The sequence below is a fragment of the Medicago sativa genome, chromosome 8 (genome assembly GCF_051527215.1).
Source record: "Medicago sativa cultivar Bolivia chromosome 8, Bolivia_mono, whole genome shotgun sequence".
Lineage (NCBI taxonomy): Eukaryota > Viridiplantae > Streptophyta > Magnoliopsida > Fabales > Fabaceae > Medicago > Medicago sativa.
Window position 1 is genome coordinate 71,744,740 of NC_140756.1, and position 15,904 is coordinate 71,760,643.

Below are 15,904 nucleotides of genomic sequence, written 5' to 3' on the forward strand. Positions count from 1 at the left end.
TTTAATTATGAATGATAATGTTTTGTTGTTGATTACGAGCGATAATTTTTGTTTGATAATATACTGCTTCTTGGATGGTGTTTCTGACTGACATGTATCTAGATAGACTAATTTGTGATTACTCTCAATGATTACTTCGATCTTAATCAATTCATTCATATACTTTTGCATAGTCTTGTTATTTGTTTAATTGATATACTTTCTTTTTTTTACCTGTTAATTGGTATAAAATATTAGGATAATATTTACATGTCAGCCAATTATATTCGTGCTTTTCTGTAGACTATGTTTTTTTTTCCTGTAACTAATACTTAACTGTTGTTCCTGGCAATAATAGTTAACTAGCATTCCTAGGGCAAACGATAGTTAGCCGCGACTGGGAGTATTTTTGTCAATTCGTGGTACCTAAGAGCAAACCACGGGTGCCTAAAGAGCAATTTTCAAATTCGATGGACATGTGAGCATAGCAAATGAATGAGTCAATGAAGCAATTTTCACTTCCAAATTCCACCAATTCTAACCCCGCTCCCCAATATAAGAAAGATCGGTGTTATTTTGACAAAAAAAAGAAAAGACAGAGAGACATTTGTTACATGTATCAACAAGGGTGTAAGCGATTTAGGCAAAATCGAGAATTCAAACCAAACCAAACCGAAAAAGTATTCAACCTTGTCTGGTTTAAAACCGAACCGGCCTAAATCGATCTAGTTTTGTTTGTTTTTTGGTTTTTAATTTTGAGATCCATAAAATTGATGAACCGAAACGATGCTAACCTCATTTCCTATTTTACTAATATCATCCCTTCTCACACACACTTATGGTTAGGCTCAACATAAACTTCTCTTTAACTTGGTCATTTCCACTCACACACATGTTTTGCAGATTTTGGTATCGTTTCTAAAATTTGGGAACTTATTAATTCTGCAGTTCGAAATCATATATCGGTTCAACGCCTTCTGTTATCTATCATAGAAAAAACACCCTCTGTAATATTGGTTGTTTTGGTTCTGTTTATGTTAGCTGTCAAGTATATGTGACCTAGCTTTGTTAGTAATAGTACCTCATTCCAGCTAAACTATCTTATATGCACGTAACCATTGAAATACCATTGTTTATCCTACGGTATTAATTACATTTTAGAGATTCGAAAAATTTGGAGTTTAAATTTCAGTGATTAAAAAGAAAATCAGTGATTCAAACTTTGTTCAATTCTAAACTGATTTTAACATTCCAAAATATGGATTTTTTTAATTGTACTTTTAAACAATCCGATCAATGAAACCAAACCAAACCAATGAAATTGGCCCCGGCATTTTTTTGACTAAAAATCGATCCAAACCAAACCATTACACCCTATGTATCAACCAATACTCATGCATCCAACCCCCATAATTTTTAAAAAGATTAAAAAAAAAAGTTTTAAATTACTCCTACGAACATCCAACAAATTAAAACCTCCATTACACACATCCATCAATAATTTCTTTTCTGCAATTTTCTCCGCAACCAACCAACACAATCACAATTTCAATCAAACTACAACTATTGACCATTTGACTCATTTATTTATACAGTACTTCCTGGATAAGTGGATAACCATAAAAAGTGACAAGCTAACCATAGATAGGCTGCAATGCAAATTTCAGCCTTTGGATGTTTGTTCTTGTCTAGGTGAAGTTGCAAGGCTATAGAGTGACAACCAAATTAAAAGAAAAACATAAAAGCTTCCAATTGTTCTTGTATGCCATAGAGAATGCAGATTCTAAACATTCTTAGACAACATACGGAAATTACATAGTTTTGGATTTAGTGTGTTGAAATTAAGTACTACAAATCAGAAAGATATATTTCGGATCAAACATAAAATTTATAGCACATACAAAAAACACGATGTTTCCAAGAAAAAACGAAACACTGAAAACAAAGAGTTACAATGAAGGAAGGTGATATGTTGGAGGATTCAATACCAACGACAGGAAGCCAAATACTACATACAGTGGGGATAAAGGCCAAAACCTGCAAGGGGAGGTGTTTGTCTTCAACTTCTTTCTGTATGCAGGGGTTGTGAGCCATTTCTTGTAAAAGGAAGGAGAGTGTTGGAACGGGAGCTACAAAATTATGTATGCTTAAAAGGAAGGAGAGTGTGGCAGGGGCGAAACAACGTTGTAGAATGCAGGTGCTCGAGCCTCCACTGAAAACTTTAAAATCATTTGTTCACTTTTGTTACAATAACAAGCACACATAAGACTATGAAAACTTGCCGATGCTCATTTTATGATCAACAATGCCTTGCAATAACAAAACAGCGATAAAAACTACCGTCACTGATAAAAATACAAGATATTTTTTTTTACAGCTAAATAAATAATTTATAACTACATTGTTTTGAGGTACAACAAGCCACTAACAAATCAACAATTTTTATCATCAACATACACATAAACAACATTAAAGTAAAGAGGACAATAATTCAAAGCCAATGTCAGTATTGATGTTTGACCTGCATCTCCGAAGACACTATTAGTGTTTGATCTTAACCTGCATTTCCTTGGCCATGGATGGTAACCACCTTTCTCCCCTAATTTTTTTCAATTTCTCAATTCTTTCCTCCTCTGTCTTGGCTTTAGCTTTTGCTGCTGCATCTTTAGCTTCTAGTCTAGCCAATGATTTCTTGTATGCATCATTTGCTGCAGCAATTAAATCTTTTCCATCTACAGCAATAGATTGAATCCGTCTTCTAAACTGTTGAGGTAGCAAATAGTCATTAAGAAAATAGCAAACAAAATATATCATAATTAAACAACATGCACATACATCTATGGATTAACTATTACACCTTCTTTGATTTCTCATCAATATCTTCTCCCGGAACAAGTTTAGGTCGTTTCCTTGGCGGTTGGGGTTCATCTGCAGCCACATAGATGTAAGCGTAAACAACATATGCAAATGTGATTCGGTAAAATAGCAATATAAATCACAAAATTGATAATTTTTCAACCCCTTACACTATTTATTTAACTTAAAAGTAAAAAATTATCTTGAATTTCCATCAAACCCATAATGTAACCAGTTTGTGTCAATGTGAAAAATAAAAATCAGTCTGGCAGCTGGGTTGCACACCATATCATGGCAACATGTTGCGTCAAATTTAAGGTGTTTGTGTTTAGTTCCTCAAACCATTAATATCTAAAAATATATTACTACAAGTAAACTAGTTGTTACGGCCTGTCAAAAAAATAAAAGTTGTTACGACTTAGCACCAACGACGGAAAAACCTCCATTCACTCCACTGAAATGGGATTTTGTAGAGAATTTGACTTATGGTTACTCCAAACCAAAATGAATTTAGTCTCTAATAAAATAATGCTTTTACTGTTTTTTTTTTTTTTTTTTGAAACAGCGAAAATAATGCTTTTGCTGTTGTGTTTGAGTTTTTAAACTAAGTTTCACTTCAAACTTATTTTTGAGAAAAAAATTTCAGCATAGATTGTTTAACTAAATTCATTTTTTAATCATAATCAATTATATAAAATCAAGATCATCCCAAATCAATGTCACAAACACTGGTCCAATCCAAGTAATAGCTTGGACCATTATTCAGGTTTAGTTGGCAATCCAGCAGTAAGTTATAGCATAGGTCCCCCAAAGCATGCTTTTCTGTAGTGACTTATGCACAATGATAACCTCTCAGAGTGGTTAACAAACTAGTCAACAGATTATAGAAATGCAGTACCACATTGCAATATAACATGCATAAAACAATGTAAAATAAGTATTATCTTCTGAATTCTGATGACAACAATCAAACAAAAGATTCCAGAATGAATAAAGAGATGCATGGCATGCTGATCTGGGCTCCACTTCTTAACCACAGACAAAGAGCAGGGTGTGTAAGCATAAGTACTATTCTGAAAGATAGAAAGAAAGAAAAAAAAAGCACTTCTGCTTTTGCTTACAGCCCAATCAGTGGCTTTTACCCAATTCAGCTTTTTTCTTGTTTCAGAGAAATTTGTATATAAATGTCAAAGAACAATGGTGACTGGTTAGTGATTACCTATTACCAGAAACACTACAAAAAAACAACTTTTAAAAAGAAAAATAGGAACCATTACCAACCAGCAAAGTCCAAAACTATCAAAAATCTAAAATCAACTTTTTTATAGCTATATCATAGAATTGAAGCTGATTTAACAAGCCAATTTACCTGCATGATCAAAAACTATTCCTGGTTTAGAATGTCTAAACAGGCGAATGCCGCAATCATCGACATTAGGATCCTCATCTAGGACAGGAATAGATTCTTTCACTATCTCAATTGTATTTTCCACTATGTCATCCAAAAGCTTTTGTGCCTGCCAATAAACATACACAACATAAATCATCTAAACCAAAAACCATGAGAAGAAAAATGTACAGTACAGAACTATAAATGATGAACAATAATTTGCAATTTTGCAAAAGAAGGAAAAAACCCACAAACGTAATTCAAATTCCAGTAACAAAAAAACATGAACTTGGTAATAAAAACTGAATTTTGTTTTGTGGGCAATGGTAATCAGAAAAAAGACCAAAATCCTAATTTTATTTTATTTTTGCAATAAATAAATAAATAAATAGAGTTTAATTAGAAATTTCAACTTAATTAGCATAAAAATGAGAAATTTAGAATTGGACCTTAAGTTGGTAGTGCTTAATCTTTGGGGATTTAGGGTTTTGATTATCATTATGCTTCTTCTTGGTGTCATTGTTGTTGGTGGCGGAAAATCCATTCAAGAAGGAAGTGACATAGGAGGAGGTTCCGGCAACGGAATCAATGGCTGCTCTCCATGCTGCGTCACCGTCTTCATCGCCACTGCTGCTACAGTAGCCATTGTTTGGTTCTTCTGCCATTGTTCACTCTTTCAGGTTTCGTTTCAAAGACACTTTGGTGAGTGAAGATAGTGAAAGAAAATTGGGCTTTTTTTGGGATATGGTTTATTGTAGGCCCAATTTGTAAACAAGTACATATATTTTAGAAAATTGCTCTTCACCCTTTCAAAATTGCTCATTCCCTTTACCCAGGACACTAAACAATTTTCAGCGCTAGTTAACTCATGCGGACACTTTTAAGATCGGTTGAACAGACTTAAAAAATGATTGAACCGATATAGAAAGTGTCAGCGTGAGTAGCGCTAAAAAATGCCGAGTGATGACACTCTATCATTACTAGTTTAGTAGACATTTTCATGTAATTTTTAGGGTAATTTATCAAGATTATGGGAGCTGAAATTACAAAAAAAATGATGAATTCAGATTTCCAGCAAGTTCCAATTCGGGCCCCGAATCCAAGCATTCGGGCCCCGAATTCCAGCCACCAGAAGAGCAAATTTGGTACGTGAAAAATCGAATTAGACCATTCGGCCCCGATTTTGACAGACTGGCCACGCGTTTTGTGCAGCTTAAAGAGGTTCAGGCACCGATTTTTATAGCTCGGGGGCCGATTTTGACAAGCTGATAAATAGAAATGTCCGTTTTCAGAGGAGGGGTTCACGTTTTTGGAGATCTAAAGGCACAAAAACACATAGGAAGCGATCGGGAGCACAATTGGAGGAGATTCATCAAGAAAAGTTCATGAATTGTTCTTGTAATCTCTCTTTTACTCTTTCCTTTTGTTTGATTGCTATGTGTAACTAAACCCTCAATTGTTGGGAATGAGTAACCTTAGATAAACATGATTGTTATGACCTAATTTTAATTATCGTTGAAACTCATTGAATTGCTTTTCTTATCTCTGTTCTTAATGCTTTTATTGCTTGGCCGCCTTTAAATTGATTTACGGTTTATATTGTGATACGGAAGTGGAATTTATAAACGCTTGAGATAAGAAATCCTTGCCTTTGTAATCTAGGAATAGATGCAAACCCTTGGAACCATTTGAGAATCCTTGTTCGTTCATGCTTAATTCTAATCTTAAAATTCACTAAGGAATTAGGTGTTTATTTTAGAATTAACGTTTCTGTCACAAAGGAATTAGGGCACGAATTTTATAGAGGATTCGGTAGCAACTAGATGAGTCGATTCAATAGCGATAATTAGGTTGTTAACATGAAATAGTCATCCAGTAAAACTCATCCCCAACACTTTTCTCTTTATAAGTTTGAACCATATTTACTTTGTTTAATTTTCATTATTGCGATAAAACAAACTTCGTAACTTTTTGTTCAATTAAGTCTTAAATACGATTCAATAGTATAACGCGATCCTCGAGTTCGACACTCGGTTTTACCGTTTTACTTTACTACTTGCACGATTTCGTACACTTGCGAAAATCGCCATCAAGTTTTTGGCGCCGTTGCCGGGGATTGCTAAATCACTGTTGAATTTTATTTTTGCTTAATTGAAATTTTTTGCTCTGCAATAAAAATTTTGTTTTTATTTTACTTTTATTTGTTAAGTTTTCTAATGTCGAGTTCTAGTGATTTTTTTTCTTCTTCGTTGAGATAACTAACTACCGCATAGTATGGAAGAATTTGATGATTATCTTCTTCTACAACTTTCGGAAGAAACTGAAACTTGTCTTCTAACTGCACAATGTCGTATATTGGAGGGGCAGATCATGAAAGATACATTTGAAAAGGACCTCCTCCGGTTTTTACCTCATAGATTTGATTTTTGTATAGAAGGACATAAGAGTGACACTTTTGATTGTTATGTCCCACCACCAGAAGGTGAAGATCTATTGGTTTTGGAAGCACAAGATGAGTTTCTCATGGAAAAAAATAATTGAGAGCAAATGCTACCTATTCAAATTCTTCCCAACGAATCATATGACAGGAATTTTCACATCAAGAATGTTTTGATTGAATTCATGAATAATAATCAAGGTTCAATTGAAAGATTTGAGAGTCAATGTGAAAGGTTATTTTAGCAAGTGGTTGAGTTTGAGAAGCTCAAGATTGTAGATCGTTGTGGAAAAGAAAGAAGATGAGGGGGAATCGATAAACATTAAGGATGATTCGTTCTTTGTATCATATTTGCCACCTTAACAGTGGTTGATGCGTCAAGCTTAATGACATAAAAGAAAGCGCTTGATGGGAGGCAACCCATCCATTTCCCTGCTTTGTTATTTGTCTCTGTTATTTCAATTTGTATTGAGTCAGACTTGAGAAGTGTCTTGATTATGATTATATGATCCCCCTATCTGTAATTGCATCTGAACTCGTTTGATTTTAATGAATTTACTTTTCTTGAATTTTACCAGTTCAGTAACAAAGATTTCACCAAAGGTTTGTCAAAAGTTCAAAGGAGGTGGTTGCTTGCATGATTCTTTGAGGGAAGTGTACGGCAGGAAATATGCTTAGGTAGCCACAACTTCCAGAAACCTCAGCTTGTAAGGTTATAGCCTAAATTTATTTTTCAATTTTTACAAATATGAGTGTTTCCATGTAGGTGTTATTTCTGAGATTTGCGATTTTTCTTTGTAATTGATTGGTCATATATTGTACACACACTAAGGCAAATTGCTTGTACCTTGAGCCTTTGTAGCCCACCGTTGTTTATATTGAATTATCCGTTGTTTAAACCAAGTTGAGCCACTAGGATTTATACCCTTTTGTTTCGGTGACTAACCACATTACAAGCCTAGAGACCTTAGGAATATACCCAAAATTTTGTTGGAGTTAGGCATGTTTATGTGTGTTATATTTGAAAAGTTTAAGTTTGGGGTTGCTTTTGGAACTAGCAACATTCTAAGTTTGGGGTAGGGGTACTAGAGAAAGAAAAAAAAAAGAGATCACTTTGTGCTGAAAAAGAATATAAGCATGATAAAAATAAGCTGAATTGTCAAATTTGCAGCTCAAAAAAAAAAAAAAATGCTTCAAGATAAGTGATCAGTTGTTCAAGTTATTAATAGTTCTCTCTAGTCCCCGGATTTAATTGTGAATTGGTGTTAGGGTGTGTGGTGTGTTTTAGATCCGTAGGATGATGTCTAACTCCATTGTTTTTCTTAAACCTACTTTCCAAATGATCCAACCCCCTAACTTAAGCCCCGTTATAACCTAAAAAGTCCTTAAAAGTGTGTACATAATATTGACTTTGATTGATGCTTAGAAATTTTTCAAGTTTTGGTAATATAGTAGCTCTACATGTCGACTGAGTGAACCATGTTACATTCAAAATTGTTGCGAGAAGTTGTGGAACGGATGTGTTACCAAGCAAGTTAGCTCATCATAACGCTAACAAGGAAGATGAACTTTTGACATGATCATTGGTGGGGTAATTGTTACTTTTCTGTCATTTTTCATTTTAAGTTGATTCCTTGAGGACAAGTAGCGATGCAAGTTTGGGGTTGTGATGACACTCTGTCATTACTAGTTTAGTAGGCATTTTCATGTAATTTTTAGGGTAATTTATCGAGATTATGGGAGTTGAAAGCACAAAAAAATGATGAATTCGGATTTCCAGCAAGTTCCAATTCGGGCCCCGAATCCAAGCATTCGGGCCCCGAATTCCAGCCACCAGAAGAGCAAATTTGGTACGTGAAAAATCGGGCCCCGAATTAGACCATTTGGGCCCCGATTTTGACAGACTGGCCACTCATTTTGTGCAGCTTAAAGAGGTTCGAGCACCGATTTTTATAGCTCGGGGGCCGATTTTGACTAGCTGATAAATAGAAAGGTCCGTTTTCAGAGGAGGGGTTCACGTTTTTGGAGATCTAAAGGCACAAAAACACATAGGAAGCGATCAGGAGCACAATTGGAGGAGATTCATCAAGAAAAGTTCATGAATTGTTCTTGTAATCTCTTTTTTACTCTTTCCTTTTGTTTGATTGTTATGTGTAACTAAACCCTCCATTGTTGGGGATGAGTAACCTTAGATGAACATGATTGTTATGACCTAATTTTAATTATCGTTGAAACTCATTGAATTGCTTTTCTTATCTCTGTTCTTAATGCTTTTATTGCTTGGCCGCCTTTAAATTGATTTACGGTTTATATTGTGATACGGAAGTGGAATTTATAAACGCTTGAGATAAGAAATCCTTGCCTTTGTAATCTAGGAATAGATGCAAACCCTTGGAACCATTTGAGAATCCTTGTTCGTTCATGCTTAATTCTAATCTTAAAATTCACTAAGGAATTAGGTGTTTATTTTAGAATTAACGTTTCTGTCACAAAGGAATTAGGGCACGAATTTTATAGAGGATTCGGTAGCAACTAGATGAGTCGATTCAATAGCGATAATTAGGTTGTTAACATGAAATAGTCATCCAGTAAAACTCATCCCCAACACTTTTCTCTTTATAAGTTTGAACCATATTTACTTTGTTTAATTTTCATTATTGCGATAAAACAAACTTTGTAACTTTTTGTTCAATTAAGTCTTAAATACGATTCAATAGTATAACGCGATCCTCGAGTTCGACACTCGGTTTTACTGTTTTACTTTACTACTTGCACGATTTCGTACACTTGCGAAAATCGCCATCACCGAGCGTGATTAACTCCCACTGGGTTAAGGGAATAGAAGTTTGAAAGGGAGAAGAGCAGTGGCGGAGCCAGAAAAAATAGTTTGGGTGGGCAGCTAAAACAAACTATAAACAATAACATGTAAACATAAAACTAAAATAGTAATACTCCCTCCGTTTCAAAATATAAGCAAAATTCACTTTTTAGGTTCATTCATTTAATGATGTATGTGGTTCATAATATGGACCACATACATCATTAAATGAATGAACCTAAAAAGTGAATTTTGCTTATATTTTGAAACGGAGGGAGTAAGTCTTAAGCATGAAGTTGAAATTGCAAAGTTTAACTAAAAAGTTCTTGTGGATGCTTTAAAAAAATAAATTACATAGTTTATTAATGCTATAAATTATGAATATTTTTTTTTATAATACAACTCTTAATTGGGGAAATTTCATTTGACAAGACAATATCAAAGAGATTTAAAACCAAAAAAAATAAAATAAAAGGTATGTAACCTCTCCTGACTAGCCAAGTATAAACATGAAAAAAAAAAATCATATATGTCACTTTTGGAACCGCTGAAAACCTAAATTGTTGATCTTTAAAAAAAAAACCTAAACTGTTGAAAAATTGTTTAAAACTCACAAAATAGACCTATGATTTTTAAATTTATGATTTTTCAGGTGGGCCACTAAACCAATTCGTGCGAATTTGGATACCGAATACTAAAATCATAGCAAAATTGTTTAAAATCTCGTAAAATAGACCTACGATCATTAATTTTTTATTTTTTTCGGGTGGGTCGTGGCCTACCCCAGCCCATGAAGGGCTCCGCCACTGGAGAAGAGTAATATCCTATATTTTGTTCCTTTTTATTTTTTGTGAAATGGTAGACTTTTAATATGGGAAATTAAACAGTAACAAAAACAAAACATTTTTTTTCTTCTATATAAGCAAACAATTGAGCTCAAATGATTAATAAACTCCACCAATAAACGAATTGTTTGGAAGAACATGAGTTCGATTTCTAAGTGATTACTTACCTTCCCTAAAAACATGAGCTTGAGAGTTATAGTGCTCTATTTTCAAACTTACCTTCCCTAAAAACATGAGCTTGAGAGTTATAGTGCTCTATTTTCAAAGAGAGTTTTATATATCTTTTAAGTTTATACATTTGTGATTTGGGTGTAATCAAAGTAAACTTATCTTCAATTACAGTAACTATAACTGAGATACTGTTTTCATCTGAACCGAACTTATCACCTCTCCTTAAAATTTAGCATCAACATGAATTGACTTGGTGTTCGTTTGGTTTCACGTTTTTGCACAAGCTACCGAATGTAGCTTCCACGTTGGTGTGATTTTCAACCGCGGTTTTAAGGGATGCAAAACCAAACACAGTATTGTTTTCATCACTTACATTGCCAACATTAGGCACAATAATCCATTGGTGCTCACTTTAGCCATTGTTGTGTCAGTTCAAGAACATTGTTTTCCTCCCCTTGGAAGGCTTGCTCTTTCGAATCGTTAATCTTTTTACAATTTTTGACAAAGTGTCTAATAATATAACAACGACCATCAAATCGAAAGAATTATTTCGTATTCATGTCTGATCTAAAAGGAAAATCCAACATATTACATTTGTTTGTCTTTGTTTGTTCGGATTTGTTAAAAAGTTTTATTAGCATGACTTCTTTTAAAATAATATTATTGCTCCTTTCTTAAAATAGAAGTTATTTTTTCATAAATTTCTTTGAATCCGAGTTAATTTTATTCAAGACGTTATAGAAAACTAAATGCGATCACCTATCATGGATTAGAAACATTGGTTTTTTATGCTTTGGAAGACTAACTTATTATGCCTATACACAATGTTCTCCCATTTCACTTTCTATTCAACCAAACACATTTTATTCTCATCTATTTTTATTTTGGAAAATACTATATGAACCATTGTTATATAATCATATATAACTATTATATTTTGGAAGTTATGTTGTTCATATTTTTTTTTTTTTTGAAGTAACGTTGTTAATGTTTTAAAAGTCTAAAAAATGTTCTTTTTAATAAAATTTTTATCTTTCTTTTTAGTTCTTTAACAAGTGTTCAGAAGGAATTTGAATTTTCTCTGTTGAAATTTTTCTCAAATTTTCTTCATTTTTAATCTCCACCATTAAAATCCACCGACAACTTTTCTTTATAATTTAACTCTCATTTTATCTCTCATATTTGATTGTTGGGACTTCACTTGAGAAAATTTGAGAAAAATTTCAATTGAGAGAATCTAAATCGATTCAAAAGACGCTTGTTGAATGATATACTCTATCAATTTGAATGAATAAATTTTGTTTTATTTTTGTAAAAAAAAACTTTCAAGACATAATTATTATTCCATTGCTCCCATTTATATGTCATTTTTAGACTTTTTAAATATAGAAAAATGCTAACGAGTGCCTTCGGGGCACTCTTTAAGCACTTTAAATGGTACTCCCTCCGTTTCAAAATGAGTGTCGCTTTAGGCTTTGGCACACAGATTAAGAAATAGAATGAAATAATCATTGGATATAACGCTTTTACTAAACTGCCCTTACTTTATAAGAAAAAGACAATTAAAGTTGCATTGAAAATTGTGTGAGAGAAAAGTTGGAGAGGGTAAAGTTGGAAGAAAAAAATTAAAGTTGTATTGGAAATGTAAAGCGACACTCATTTTGAAACAAATTTTTTTGGCTAAAGCGACACTCATTTTGAAACGGAGGGAGTAAGTTTTTATGAAAACTTGTGTATTCAATGCATTGGTAATAGTTGACTTTTTAAAAGAATAATAATTACTAAATTTTGAATTCTTAAAGAGTGCTTCGGGGACACTCGTTAACAAGACCCTTAAATATATCAAAATAATCAATAGGTTTTGTTACTTTTAATTCTATAATTTCTCTTTTAAAATAGACATAATTTATTATTTCATTTCATCTTCCCCCTATAATAAATAATTAAATGTAGGGTCTTACTAATTAGTGTTCTAAGGACAACGGTTAAGAATTCCATTAATATAAATTTTATCTTAAAAATACAAGTCTTTACTTTTTTCTTAGCAATAGTTACACAACTTTTCGATATAAACTTACATATTTTAGTAATTTAATCAATGCTCCAAAGGGCAATTATTAGCATTCTCCTATATTATTCCTTTGCATTTTACCAAAAGTTTTAGAGGAGTGTTATTTGAACAACCATTTGGTTGACAACTTATAGAACAACCATAATTTACAAAGAAAAAGTAGGTATTTGCACGAAAACTAAAGCAATAGAGAGATAAAGTAAAAATAATGTGAGTATGAGAGAGAAAGTTGTCACAAAAATTATCATAAAATGGATGTTCAAATATCATGGATTAAAAGCTTTTCTGAATGGTAAGAATCTAGAACACCATTGACTATTCTTTGCATTGGGAAAAAATGTACAGTAAAATGTTAACACAATTTCTCTTTCTGTCAGCATAGGTACAAATAAATATGTTTAATTAATGAGAAAGCTTAGGTTTCACAAGAATCATTTTGTCTAAAGTGTGGCTATCTCCTCTTATCCTCTCTTCAGGAAGAACATGTTGCAATCATACACTACTATGTTTTGTAGCTAGCTCATCAGAATTTTCACAATTTAGTCGATGATGGACTAGCATGGCTTCACAAATCACAATGGCATTAGAAAATGGCAAATTCACAACTTTATTGGTTTAATGGCAGAGATTACAATTTACTAGAATGTTCTGTTCTGCTCCTCGCTTTCTGGGACGTTAACTATCCAATCGATTTATGCCAGTCATCGAATTTTTCTGTGTTTTATTCCTGTTCTGTTGTCTGGCGTGAGTACTAAATTCCGGCAAGGTTTGTCTTTCATACCAACAATTCAACTAACCTACATCTAGCTTGATCATTATGTTGTTATATAGTGTTACAACCTAGTATCCACAATTAGTCCTCCTTCCTTAGATTAAAAAAACTTACAATTACTACTCCATCTGTCTCTAAATTATAGTCGTTTAAGGTTTGTGCACGGTTATTAAGGAAATGATTAATTGAGTTGATTTTGATGGTAAAATTTGTATCATTTACTAAAACATCCTTATTAATTATAGTTAGTAGAGTAGTTAAGTTGGATGAATTTCAATAAATAAGGGTATATTAATGGAAAAAAATAATAAATGCTGCATTGGTATTCTAAAATGACAATTATTTTGAGAAAAAGAAAAAATTGTAAAGAGACAATTATTATGAGACGGAGGGAGTAGTGCATAGTAATAAACTACTTCATCCGTTCCAAAATGAGTGTCATTTTAGGTGTTTACACACATATTAAGAAATGCAATGATTAAGAGAAAGAAAATGGTTATTTTACCAAATTATCCTTATTAACTACTCCCTCCGGTCCTATTTATAAGAAAAAGTTGCGTCAACAAAAGTTGATGTATCTGGACTGAATTTTTAACGAGATACATCAACTTTTGTTGACCCAACTTTCTCTTATAAATAAGACCGGAGGGAGTATATAATTTGTTAAGGATGAGAATGGAAATTTGTTAGTAGTACAATATTAATTTATATGATACTTTAATTTCAGCTTCCAAATTCATATTACTATACTACTTCACGATAATGGTTTTATTCATTCTACATGGATGATTGATGATCAAATTTACTATAGGATAAAGTATACTTCTATAATAATGATCTTAAGCTTAATATAAAGGAAATACACACAAAGTAGGGAAAGTTAGGAAAAACAACAAGTCGTACTAGGGAAAACTCTAAAAATTCTTCTTAAATGAGCTTATTGTAGTTGTTTTTTTTTTTTTAACGATGAGTCAATTGTCTAGGAGATTAGGTTGAATTTGAAAAGATGCCACATCACATTGAGGGGTATGTACATGTCACAATGGTGAGGTAAACGTGTTTGTATACGGTGCAACCTTCCAAATGAAAATAATCTATTGTAAATTTGTAAAGATCAATTGCAAGTGAGACATTGACACTTCAACCACTTATATGTTTTTTAATAATAAAAAATGAATTTGAGTTAACATTTTTTAGCATAATTGCCTCTTTCTATCATTTCAATTTAAAAAATAGCTTTGACCAAAATGAGATATGAAGGACTCACCTAAAAGAAGGAAAAGGAAAGAGAAAAAATGTCACTAAAGCCTTGAGCTTCAATGTCTCATCTGCTCTTTTAATTTGTCGAGTGAAAGACATCAAAGAAAAGAGACTGAACTTTTATATTTGCAGTCAAACCCATCGAGTATATTAATTTACATCTGTATCTATATTACTCCCAACTTTATCATTCATTTCAAGTATATATATAAACGAAATATATGATTTTGGATGATTTTTCCACTCCCCACTTTATCATTCATTTCAAGTATTAAATTTCTAATTTTATCTCCTTACTTTACTATTTGTCAAAAAAGTCTATTTTAATTTATTATTTAAATTATTGATTAAAAAAATAAATCTTTTTAGAATAATTAAAAATTAATTAAATCAAATTAAAATAAGATCAACATTACTACATGAATAATTTTTAAAACTATGAAACGAGCTTATTTTAATTTTAGTTGTCAAAAATATTATTGATCATTGTTCTTAACCGAGAAAATGCTCAAAGACCCATTTATATAGGCCCGGCACAAAATGACTCAATCCAGCACTTGGGTAGTTTTACTCACAACACATCCCTTCCCAGCGAGGGGGATGCTCTGAGCAAACAGAGACTCGTTCAAGCGAACAATAACGTCTCCCTTCATGACTCTCGCGATTCTCATTCGGGGATTACGATTCTTACGAATTCGTAATTGTCGAGCCCTGCGTGTGCCATATAATGGCTCCTGCATTACTCCACACTGTATAAAGGGGACTCTCAGCAGTCCCCAAGATTAGACTCTCTCTTTCTCAAAACCCCCTACTTCTACTCAATACTACACACACCCCCGTCGTTCCAGTCAACAACAAGAAGCATACAACAACCATATTCAACTCTTTCGATAGTCCATTTCTAATCAGGTACGACCAAACATATTATATGTCAATATTAATATCTTTTTGTATTTATGATTAAGCACAGTATAAAAGTGAATAGACGGTTTAGTACTCGCCTTTCCACTAGCAAATAATTAAGGAAAACTATTTGACATTAAGAATATGAATTTGGATTCTCTCCTTCACTTTCTATTACTCTCTCATTCTCTCTAACTCTTTCCTCTTTTCTCGAATCTCTTGAACAATATTTTGTCATTTGAACATGAGGGAGAGAGTAAAAAGATGATCCAAAATGCGTTTATGGATTGTTGAGTAGTCTCCACATTACAAATAGTTATTGTAAGAGTTGAGTTAGACGCAATCCAAATTATAACATGATTAAAGTCTATTCAATATCTGTTAGGCCAATAATTCGCATTT

General features: G+C 32.8%; 1 protein-coding gene across 1 annotated transcript; it reads right to left on the reverse strand.

The window, feature by feature from the left end:
- Nucleotides 1–2,248: 2,248 nt before the first annotated feature.
- On the reverse strand, nt 2,249–4,948 carry LOC146901177 (uncharacterized). The gene is made up of 4 exons (XM_085734287.1): nt 4,675–4,948; nt 4,205–4,352; nt 2,837–2,907; nt 2,249–2,742 (listed from the first exon to the last, which is right to left on the reverse strand). Exons 1-4 carry the CDS (start codon nt 4,888–4,890, stop codon nt 2,521–2,523), a joined length of 657 nt encoding a protein of 218 aa, XP_085590413.1. The 5' UTR covers nt 4,891–4,948; the 3' UTR covers nt 2,249–2,520.
- Between the last annotated feature and the right edge of the window lie 10,956 nt (nt 4,949–15,904).